Consider the following 12,599-nt stretch of genomic DNA (forward strand, 5'->3'; position numbering starts at 1 on the left):
TAACCCACTGAGCATTCCCTGCATATGTTGTTGTTGCACATTTCCAGCATCTGTAGGATTTTTCATTCCAAACATAATAACCTTTTATTATTCTGGAGAAGATCAAGTTTACCAGCCTTACTGAAATGCAACACGAAGTAGAGACGATGATAATAGCTCGCATTGGGTATACACTGCTTTAAAGTAGACACAAGCAACTGCGGATGCTGGAATCTTGAATAAAAGAACACATTGCAGGAGAAACTCAACAGGTCAGGCAGCATCTCTGGAGGGAAATGCACAGATGACGTTTTATGTTGAGACCCTTCTTCAGACTGGAGAGGGGTCTCCACCTGAAACATGGTCCGTCCATTTCCTTCCACAGATGCTGCCTGGCCAGTTGAGTTCCTCCAGCAGATTGTTTAATTGCTTTTTAGTCATGTTTTATCCAATCGTCCTGTTAAACGCTGATAGTCATCAGATTTGCTTTATATCCTTACCTAGTTTCAGTCCGGCAAAATATAGAAAGCGTTGTGAATTTAACATTCTTCACTTGGAGAGAGAGAGAGAGAGAGAGAGGGGGGGGGGGGGGAGGGGGAGGGGGGAGGGAGAGAGAGGGAGGGAGAGGGAGAGAGAGAGGGAGGGAGAGAGAGGGAGGGAGAGAGAGAGGGAGAGAGGGAGAGAGGGAGAGATGGAGAGAGGGAGAGAGGGAGGGAGGGACAGAGAGAGAGAGAGAGAGAGAGAGAGAGAGAGAGAGAGAGAGAGAGAGAGAGAGAGAGAGAGAGAGAGAGAGAGAGAGAGAGAGAGAGAGAGAGAGAGAGAGAGAGAGAGAGAGAGAGAGAGAGAGAGAGAGAGAGAGAGAGAGAGAGAGAGAGAGAGAGAGAGAGAGAGAGAGAGATCGGTGAAGGGATGAGACGTGATTGAACAGGGGATTGGAGAATGGATGAGAGCAGAATGAACATGGCAGGAGAGGAATAAAATAAAAATCAGGGAGAAGAGGAGAGGAAGGAAAAAAAATCTCACATTTCTTTGTGACTGAATTGGCTTCTGACTGGACAATTTCACTAACACATTTCACATAGCTCGGACAGGAATCAAAATGAGGCCCCTAATGATCTTGCGAATAATTTGCAACAGCAGAAATGTTTAAGACGTTGGACAGCATGTAATCTCTGACCTTCTTGTGGGGACTTCATAAAGTTTCTCCGACAGCTAATTTAACAATTTAAAAAAATGTGAGAATACAGGTTTCATGGGCTGCTTCAAAGTAAAGACAGTTTTAAAAAGTCTTTTTATAATGTATTAACAGATTATTTAATAATTCTTGCTGGTATAAGGAAGATAAATATAAATACCGTGGTTGGTTTCCTTTGGAATTGCCTTTCGCTTCCCTAATTAGTTTTTTCCTTCAACTGCTTATGTTACTCTTTGACAAATACTTTCATTTAATGTTTGGCTATAAACTAAAGGAAACGAGTACAATACAATGTTTGTTTTTAATCAGCAAATGTGTGCTGTGGACATTTTTACCAACCTGTAAATGCTGAGAAATCCCAGGTCACTATGTTGCTTCCTGGGGAAATGCACAACTCTGATCTTACTAAAATAAATCTCTCCTCAGCAACTGCATAATCTGTTATTTTAATCTTCAAAGATCTTTTCTGAAAGGCATGTGTCATTTCAACATTGCTACAGAGCAGCAGCAACAACAGGATGAACAACAAGGTGGCATTCATATTTCCATCAGGCATAAAGCACAAAATTTGAAAGTTAGCTGCACTCGGAGAAAGTCAATTTTACAATATATTTCATATCCTTTTCACAGCAAGACAAAGCTTCTTACAGCTTGTGAAACACTTCAAAGGTAAAGTCACTGCTGCACTGTATGCACAGCAAGCTCCCAGACACGTCAACATAATTATGGCATGGTAACCTGCTTTAGTGACATTCATTGATGAATATTGTCCACGAATCAAAGACGATTTCCACTCCTCTTCTTTAAAATAACTTGGAGCCTTTTGGGTCGACCTGAGAGAGAAGACTGTGCCTCTGTTTAATACTTCATGCAAGGGACAGCGCATCTGACGATGTGACATTCCTTCAGTATTGGCCTGGAGTATTAGTATAGATTGCTTAAGCTGACACTCAGGGAGTGGAACTTCTATCCACAACTTACAGTCTCAGGGGCATGAATGTTATGCATAGAGCCATGGCTGGCAATAAAACAGTAATCATGATGTGGAGATAGGTGGAAATGCAGAGGTATGAGGAAAAGTCTGCAAAACTGATGTCACCAGAAATACTGCACCACCAGAACATGTACCTAGTCGCAGGACATTGCTGCAAGAGTTCACCAGGATATCCCTTAATCTAGGGCGCAAACTCAGGTCTAGTGAGGAATATTGGGAGCTGGTCATAGGCAACAGGCATATCTTAAAATCATGTCACAGCCTAGCAAAGCTACAATGTAGGTAGCCAAATATGCTAAGTAGTGCAAGAAACACTTTAAAGACAAAGTCCTTGATAAGGTCCCACATAGGAGATTAGTGGGCAAGATTAGAGCACATGGTATTGGGGGTAGGGTGCTGACATGGATAGAAAATTGGTTGGCAGACAGGAAACAAAGAGTAGGGATTAACAGGCCCTTTTCAGAATGGCAGGCAATGACTAGTGGGGTACCTCAAGGCTCGGTGCTGGGACCGCAGCTATTTACAATATACATTAATGACTTAGATGAAGGGATTAAAAGTAACATTAGCAAATTTGAGGATGACACAAAGCTGGGTGGCAGTGTGAACTGCGAGGAGAATGCTATGAGGATGCAGGGTGACTTGGACAGGTTGTGTGAGTGAGCAGATGCATGGCAGATGCAGTTTAATGTGGATAAATGTGAGGAAGAACAGGAAGGCAGATTATTATCTGAATGGTGTCAAGTTAGGAAATGGGGAAGTACACAGAGATCTGGGTGTCCTTGTTCATCAGTCACTTAAAGTTAGCATGCAGGTACAGCAGGCAGTGAAGAAAGCTAATGGCATGTTGGCCTTTATGACAAGAGGAGTTGAGTATAGGAGCAAAGAGGTCCTTCTGCAGTTGTATAGGGCCCTAGTGAGACCACACCTGGAGTATTGTGTGCAGTTTTGGTCTCCAAATTTGAGGAAGGACATTCTTGCTATTGAGGGAGTGCGACGTAGGTTCACTAGGTTAATTCCCGGAATGGCGGGACTGTCGTATGTTGAAAGACTGAAGCGACTAGGCTTGTATACACTGGAATTTAGAAGGCTGAGAGGGGATCTTATTGAAACATATAAGATTATTAAAGGATTGGACATGTTAGAGGCAGGAAACATGTTCCCAATGTTGGGGGAGTCCAGAACCAGGGGCCACAGTTTAAGAATAAGGGGTAGGCCATTTAGAACGGAGATGAGGAAAAACTTTTTCAGTCAGAGAGTTGTAAATCTGTGGAATTCTCTGCCTCAAAAGGCAGTGGAGGCCAAATCTCTGGATGCTTTCAAGAGAGAGCTACATAGAGCTCTTAATGATAGCGGAGTCAGGGGGTTTGGGGAGAAGGCAGGAACGGGGTACTGATTCTGAATGATCAGCCATGATCACACTGAATGGCGGTGCTGGCTCGAAGGGCTGAATGGCCTACTCCTGCACTTATTGTCTATTGACAAAGCAAACTGTCTCAAAGCCAAGGAATTAGATCAACACTTTGGAGTCCTGGCACATCCAGTTATGAAGGCTGGTGGACAACTAAAAACCAAGCAAAAGGAGGAGGCATCAACAGCGTGTCGACCTTTTGTGATTGCAGATCTCAGCCCATTGATGCCCTGCTGCTGAATCAAGGACATTCAAGAGAGCAGTATTAGGGGACTGCAGAGCCAGGAGAATGTCAGGACTGGAGGAGATCCCAAAAACTGGGGCCGTGCGAAGGACAGGAGCAGGGTGCAAAAGCTAAAGGAGAGATCATGGGGACTAGAGGAGATCACGGGGACGAGAGGAGAACCCATAGACCAGGGCAGTGCGAGGCAACAGACGTAGGTACGGAGACTGGAGAAGAAACTACGGAGACTGGAGGCGAGACCATGGAGATTGGACAGATTGTGAGGACTGCAAGGACTGGAGGAGAGCACAGAGTTGGGAATCTTGGAGGGACTTGAAAACAAAATTATGAGCATTACAAAATTGAGGCACTGGTTCATTGGGAGCCAGAGGTCAATACGTTCTGGAGTGATGGGTGAATGGTACTTGCCTATTATTTCATAACGCCCTGTGACATCAGAGGGCTTTCAGTTCATCAGGCTAATTCTGGCTTTCAGGGCAGACCTGTTAATCACATTCCACACTTATTTCTCGGTCACCTAATCTGCCTCACAGGCCCGTCAACTTTACCCTAATTCTCCTGTTACCCGCATACACTAACCGCAATAGGCAGCAGCCAATTAACCGACCAACCAGCTTGCTTGTGAATGTGGAAGGTAGCTGGCACACCCAAGGAAATCACATGCAGGGGAAATGTGCAAATTCCATGCAGACAGCATAGAAGGTTAGAATCAAACTAGTGTGACTGGAGCAGTGGGTAACAACATTACCTGCTACATCCAGTTAGGGTACAGACAGCAGAGTTCTGGATGACTGTTATAGAGCTTCGTTTTCTTAGAAATGTTTATGTCCTTCAACATCCCTTTCTGCTCAGAAGGTAGAAATATGATGTTTGGGTGCCTGCAAAACTCCAATAACTCACCATGACTACTGTTGTCTGTGTGTGCTGAGTGTGCAAAACAATGAAAACTGTGTGACAGCAATTCCACCTCCAGAAAACAAGGCAAATACTGAATAATTCCAAGTCCTGCCCATAATGCTGGCAGTAATAACGTAACTGAAAAAGGGTACAACCCAGAAAGAACCTAAGAAAAATACACACTTCAGCCAGAACAAGTAATGCATAGGAAATGCTGCAAGCAATTGATTTTAAAAGCAAAAACACAGCATTGGTAAACGCTTGAGATCCTTCCAACGCAGCCACACCTGGCGAGTTACTCGGCTTTCTTTTCCCCATTCACCAGGGCAAATAACATAGCAGCCAAGACACTGGTAGTTCAGACATGGCCTGATTAAACATGAATATTGATAGCTATAAAGACATATACACTCCAAGATAATATCACCGTTTCCAAAATGCTTTCTATCAATCTCAATATTATTCACTCTCAGTTTGAAAAAAAGCAAGATTCTTAAAAATGCAAAATACATTTTGAATCTTGATTATTATGAGTGGAATAGTGAATGCCCAGTCTTTTACCCAAAGTAGGGGAATCAAGAACCAGAGGACTTAGGTTACAGTTGAGAGGGGCAATATTTAATAGGAACCTGAGGGGCAACTTATTCCACTCAGTGATGGGTATACGGAACGAGCTGCCAGAGGAGGTAGTTGAGGCAGGTACTATAACAGCATTTAAAAGACCCATTGACAGGTACTAGGATAGGAAAGGATCAGTGAGATATGGGCCGAATGCAGGCAAATGGGACTAGCTCAGATGGGGCTTCTTGGTCTGCATGAAAGAGTTGGTTGAAGAGCCTGTTTCTGTGCTGTGTGACTCTATCACTCTCTTTGAGTCTATTACATTTGGGAAATTTGCAGCGTACTATTCTTGCCAATGTTTGTTGCTACATGAAGCTTCATAATTAGCCTATGCCTGCATGAGCCTTGAGTAAATGTCAACAGGCATTCCAACCAGAGGCAGTTTTGCAGCAGGGCCCTCCACATATGCAGTTCCCCTTGAGGAAGGGGCCAATAATATACAGAAAACCTGACCAATTTTCACCTTCCCTGCCCAACAACAATAACCTAGGCCAAGCAGGATAAGGCATTTCACAGAGGGAATCATCAGACAAAGGTTATCCATGCCAGCAATGGAGATACCTTGTGAGGTGACCAAAAGCTGATCAAAGAGGGAGATTTCAAGGAGCACTGTAAAATGCTTTCATCCAACCCTCCTGGACGAAAGCTTTCCCAAAATCTCACTTCTATTTAGAAAACTTGACTGGATTACTCTAACTAAATATCAAAGAGGGACAGAGGTTAAGGGAGGCGATTCCAGAACTTGTAATCAAGGCAATGGTGCAGCAATTAAATCTAGGTAAGGGCAGGAGGCTAGAATTGGACAAATGCTGAGATCTCAGAAGATATTAGGCACGATGTGTTCACTGAGACAGTCAGGAGCGAAGGATGCTGAAGTCTGAAACCCAGGATAAACATTTAAACTCAAAGAAGTGCCAGATCAGCAGCCAGTATGGTTCACTGAGTACCTTGCAAGCAACACAGTGCGAGTTAGGGCATAGGCTGCTGGGGCCAGCTGCAGATCCCATACAACTACCCCACTGAGCTCAACAAGCTCAGAACAGCTCAGAGGTCAAAAGTAGCTTCTTCCTGGTCTACATATTTAAACTGTTCACCGGGCAAACTTCCTGAGTCATGGCAGTGTCCCATACACAATACGTGCAACATTCATTAGTGGTAATTATAAGCCCTGCAGAATTCGAAATGATGCAAAAGGATTTGAAAAGGTCCTGGCTGGATGAATGATGGACTGCTAAGGGCTATGTGTACTGAGGAAAGGCTGCATACATAATGTGTTATTCTTGTAAATATAGACCCGAAAATTGTTTATAATATTTCTCAGTGTTGCATGCTTGCACAGTTCTCTACCATCTCTATTTCTATAAATACCATGCTTTAAGTTTGGGTTAAAACAACATATAGGTTTTCTGTTTCTCTCAACAATCAAAATGGTACTTTTATTGAAACATATTAAGTGAATTTCAATGCTTTTCGTGAATTGAGCATTTGACAATAAAACTCCCAGTCTCTGTCAGTCTCAACATCAAACAAGTAGCTTTAAGCTTCACAATGAAGCGATTGTCAATCAAACATAACCACTTCCTACAGGAAACATGTGCCCATTACATGTGTTGTCCTCACAACTTGTATACTGGTTTACAAGTTCAACATTACAAGAACTTATGCATTGCAAAAAAAAAGTGGCTTGTGGAACATATGCTAAAAGAAGCCACGCATGAATCTTCATGGAGCGTGTAAAAGCCAGAGCTCTTGTTCCTGTATGATAACAATCCCACACATTCTCGTGTAAGATACCCCTGGGCTAATATCCAACGGTTGTATAGAAAGCTTTCCCAAGACCTCACTTCCATAAAGAAAACCTGACTGGATTACTCTGACTAATATCAAAGTAAAAGCAATTATTAATTTAAATGGAAGATAGACACTCAGCGGGTCACACAGCATCTCTGGGGAAAAGGAAAAGGTGAAGTTTCGGTTCTTCAGACAAAATTGACTGATATCCTTGCAGTTTGTTGTAATGGGGATCAAAAAGAGGCATGGTGCAGCCCATTGATGCTGAAGGATCAAAATGGCACCTGCTTTTGAAGACTCACCCCAGTCACAAACTACACCACATATGTGAAGGTGTTATTGCAGTATGCTACGTTGGAAGATCATGCCGTCGATCAGCATACAACTCTGAGTTGACATTGCTCATGCCATTTATTGCATCATGCCATGGCAAAGAGAAAAAGATCAGAGTACAGTGTTACAGCCTTATAGCCTCATAGTTACAGAGAAACAGTGCAAGGTCCGCAATGAGGTAGGTTGGAGGTCTGGTACTACATCCTAGCTTCTGGGAGGGCCATTTAATAGTCTGATCATAATGAGGGAGATGCTGCTCCTGAATCTGGTGGTATGTGCTTTCATGTTTTTGTATCTTCTGCTCGAAGGGAGAGGGGAGAAGAGAGAATAACTGGCGTCAAAATGATCCTTGATTCTGATAAATTCTGCTGAAGGGTCTTCAATCAGAAACAGTAACACTGCCTCTCCCTCTACAGATGATGCCAGACCTTCTGAATGTTTTCTGCATTGCCTGTTTTTATTTCAGATTTTTCGCATCTGCTGGATTCTGGTCTGACATCAGGGCTTCTGCAAAAACCTATTGTTTCCAACCACAGGTCCAACTACCTTTTCAAATACAGCACGCGCATCATTGAATAGAGGGCACACAAAGCACGACAGGCTATGTGAAGTAGGAGTGGACGAGTCGAGATGCGCAGCGGGGGGCAACATGTGGAGGGGGAGTCTATACATGAGGGAAGGATCATGACGTACGAGGAGGATTCTAGAAGTGAGGGGTCGACACAAGAGGGACCAGTCAAGACCAGGAGGTAGGAATCAAGACACAAAGGAAGGCTCAAAATGCAAGGAGGTGGGGTCTAGATATAAGGGGTGGGGTCTAGACACAAGGGGTGGGATCTAGACCCAAGGGGTGAGGTCTAGACACAAGGGGTGAAGTCTAGACACAAGGGTTGAAGTCTAGACACAAGAGGGTGGAGTCTAGACACAAGGCGGTGGGGACTAGACACAAGGGTGGGGACTAGACACAAGGGGGTGGGGTCTAGATACAAGACTAGACACAAGGGGTTGGGGTCTAGATACAAGGGGGTGGGGACTAGAAGTTGGTGGGAAATGAGAAAGCATCTGGCAATGTGAAAGCAATGAGAAATGGTCTTCAGATGTGTAGCTGTGCAATAGGTGTAAAGGTGTACTGATCCCAAGGACTGAGTTACATGAATTTTAGTTAGAGTCTTGGTTTGCGCATGATTAATTTATGAAGTTACAGTTACAGAACATCTCGCTTTATTTCCACATGCAAAAGTGCTGCGTTCAAGAACCTCAGAGCCTGATCTCACCCACACTGTGCCAGGTGTGAGCTACTTCCTGCATGATACCTGCTCCTGCCTCCCCGTGTTGAGTGGGATGTTGGAGTATCAATCCACATTCAGTTAGTGGAGGCTTCTTAAGCAATCATGCTAATCATGCTAATCAACAGGAGGCATTTTAATCCAAGGGCGTAGGTTAATCACGCATTATATTTTCAAGCATTATCCTGTTTATCAACCATACTGCTCCACTTAAGTGAATGCTAGCGAGTTAGTCATACATTTCTATATTCGTAGTTTTTCACATGATAACCATTTCCATAATTCATAAATCTGTAAATTATACATTTGGATAAATATTAGAGAATCTTCACTTCCATCTCGTTCTCTTATATAAGAAACAAAAAGCATATATCACAAACACATATCAAACTTCAGTCTCTGGTTCTCCAAACACAATACAGACCTCCACACATCTGAATTAATGTGACAGCACAGGTATACCATGTATGATAGAAGAAACTAAACTACATGTCAGGGTTCCTTGCTCGGGTATTCCTATATTGCCCAATAGTTCAATGATAGAAGGACAAGATTTTCCTCCAATAGAATCACACTGTACAAAAATATTTACCCCAGTCACGGATTACAGATGTCTGATTTAAAATGTACTTAGATACCATGTGCTGAAGATCAATAGTCCAATAATTGCAGGCTGAAAGATGAAATACAGTGTGCGATTTATTTACTGCCCCTGACCACCTTTAAGACAAAAGGGAAATGTTTTGTGTTACGATTCCTTTTAATCTTCCCAACCAGCAATTCAAAGTTGCCATCAGTTGACGTCAACGTGGGTGTCACACAGTGAGATAAGGCCACAAAACCGTAAACCCAATTCCCTGGCTCATGAACTATCACAAGCACTGTGGAATCAGTCTAAGAGACTCAATTTCCTTTTCTCTCTAGCGTCACCTCCTTGGAAAACATTAAACAATACTGCCATAGTTTAATTGTCTGAATAACTCACTTAGTGAGTTACACCAATGTTTGTGTGGCATTTGTGCCTTCTCTCATCTTATCTACCAAAACATATTCTTCTCTACATTTAGGCATAAAAGCCAACAAGTGAGAAAATAGTTTTTATCATGGAGGCTTGTTTCAACTGATTCAAACAAGTTGTGGTTCCGAAGATAAAATCCGTTTGTTCACTGAACAACTCTTACAATATCTTACAGAAACAGTAATTACATTTTTCCCATTAAAATTCTAAACTTTGTGGCAGATGGCAGAATCAGGCATGAGTGCAGAGCTACTACGTATCAAAGATTCCTCACCTTGTGGACCTTTGGAGAAATCGCTGAGCCTTGAGCAGAGAAGCCACGTAAATCGATGCAGCTGTGGCTAACAGTTCCTTGAGCTCAGACTCTTGCAGTTCATGCCCTGTTGGGAGAGTGATTTTTAAAGGAATAACACAAATTGGACTGCACAGAAACAAGTTAATCACTCCCATCCATCCATGCCTTTGTTCCATGCAAAACTTCACCAACCTTCTTCATCTAATCCAAATCAGCCTATCCTTCAAACACTTCCATGGCCGTGTTTATCCTTCACTGTGCTCATACCATTTGTTTCAACCATTTTAGGTGATACAAGTTGTGTTTCTTTTTTAAAACCGCCCTCATTTGTAACCATACAGCATTAAAGTAAAGTTCCAGGTCCTCCCTGAGTTTCGAGTACCTGATTGATGGGACACCCCGTACACACAAACTAGCGTTTGAGACTGACAAGATGGATTTGCCAACTACTGCAGGGCTTCGGGATCATCCGCCAGAAAAAAACGGGGTATTTCCTTGCGCCTTCCCCTTCCACCCTTCCCTACCCCACCCCGAAATGCAAAAATCAGGGGCTGGGTTGAGCCGAGCAGAGCTGGGAGCGCTGAGCAGACTAATCCACTCACTCACTGAGTCAGGGAGGCCAGCTGGCAGACGCTCTTCCCGTGCCTTCTTGCTCTCCCTTCATAGATGTTTCTATGACCCTCTCCCACACTCTGTTATTGTTTATTTCCAACTCACAAACAATTTGGCCAATGAACAGTTTCCAGGACCGAATCTGTCATGACCTGGTGATTGCTTGGAGAAAAATGAAGGCCATGGCAACAGCACAAAATAGAGTCTCAAAACATGCAACTTAAGGCAAAAGTGATTCTCGATGTTTCATATGCAGATTCCATAGCTCCATAAAAATAAAGAGAGCTAAGAGTTATATTTCCTCCAATAGAGAAGCAGGAGTTTCCATTATTATTTATCAACAAACATCACTGAATAGCAATCTCTAGATAAATACCTCTTTGGACATAGAAAGAATTGGGCTTTTCTGGTCTGATCAACTACCCTGTATTATGTTTAGCTTCATATTGTAGAAGTCCTATGGGGACCAATACCTGCTTTTTGAATAAAAATTATTTGAATTAACCTGTAAAGCAACCGATTCAATATATTACAATTCAACAAGTCACATAGATTCTATTAACCCAAGAAAAAACTGTCTTAAGTACATCAAATCTGTGGACACGAACCTTTGAAACCATCAGGATAGACCTCTGGAAGGAAATTTGTGGTGATGTCTCCCTTCACAAAGCGTGGATGGGTGATAACCTCCCGGAGCAGTGAAACATTGTGAGTCACTCCTGGAAATTAGAAGAGACCGTTATAAAGAACTGTAGTGAGATCGATCTAACCTGGAATAATCATACTCTCCTTTACTGTAAAAACACCTTCCTACTGTATACATCACCAAAGCCCATATTCCACTGACGTACAAACCTGACATTAACTGTAACAACTGTTTTGAAAATACTACTTCTGAAATATTTCTCTTACTGATGTTAACTTGCTTGAAATGAATTTCACAGAACGTAAAGTAACAATATAAAATCATAAGGGGCGGAGATAAGCTGGATAGTCCCAGTGTTTTTCCCAGGATAATGGAGTTTAAAATTAGAGGACGTAAGTTTAAGATGAGAGGGCAAAATATCTAAAGGGAACTGAGGAGCAAGTTTTTCATACAACAGGTGGTGGGTATGTGGAACGAGTTACTAGTGGAAGTATTAAAGGCAGGTACAATTAAAACATTTAACATTTTGACACATACATGGATAGGAAAGGTGTTGAGGCCAAATGCAAGCTAATAGGAATAGTTTAGACAGAAACCTTAGTTGGCATAGATGAGTTGGGCTGAAGGACATGGCCATGCCGTAGCTTCATGGCTCTATGATCAATTAATCCTATAAAGTAGCTCCATCTTGAATTAGACATTAAAAGGAGGCATCATCTACCCTCACAGATAGATTTAAACATCCCATCACAAAATTTTAAAGAGAAGGGAATTCTCCCAGTGACCTGGTCAATACTAATTCCTCAATCAACATTCATAAAGATGAAAATTATTTGATCATTGCCTTGTGGAGCTTGCACTGCATGCATGGCTGTTGTTTTTCCTATAATACAGCAGTAACTACACTTCAAAAGTACATAATTGGCTGTGAATGCTTTGGAAGATCCTCACATGAAACCACTGGAGAAATTCATGTCCTCTTTGATTTTTCATCTTATATGCAACTTCACAAATAGTCAAATCAATTCTAATTGTTTTATCCAAGTGAAAAATTATACAATGTCTTTACAATCATTCTAACATCAACACAGCATAGGAAAAGGTCAGTTAAATCACATTTAATGTTTTAATTGCATCGTTTTCAGGAAATGTGATTGAAAAAATAAGGAGTAGGTTTCATGAGGAGCAGGCAAGGCGAGAGTTGGGCATTCAGGGCTATACACAATAGACAATAGACAATAGGTGCAGGAGTAGGGCATTCAGCCCTTCGAGCCAGC

At 42.4% G+C, this 12,599-nt stretch overlaps 1 protein-coding gene across 1 annotated transcript in view; it reads right to left on the reverse strand.

The window, feature by feature from the left end:
• The window catches only part of pcca (propionyl-CoA carboxylase subunit alpha), a 354,157-nt gene that overhangs the window by 134,391 nt on the left and 207,167 nt on the right, over nt 1-12,599 (reverse strand). The window contains exons 17-18 of the mRNA XM_078402214.1: nt 11,285-11,395; nt 10,044-10,149 (exon numbers count right to left, since the gene is read on the reverse strand). Coding sequence (XP_078258340.1) covers nt 10,044-10,149; nt 11,285-11,395 — 217 coding nt within the window. The remainder of the gene's footprint in view (nt 1-10,043; nt 10,150-11,284; nt 11,396-12,599) is intronic.

The sequence above is a fragment of the Rhinoraja longicauda genome, chromosome 7, assembly GCF_053455715.1.
Source record: "Rhinoraja longicauda isolate Sanriku21f chromosome 7, sRhiLon1.1, whole genome shotgun sequence".
NCBI classification, from domain to species: Eukaryota; Metazoa; Chordata; class Chondrichthyes; order Rajiformes; family Arhynchobatidae; genus Rhinoraja; species Rhinoraja longicauda.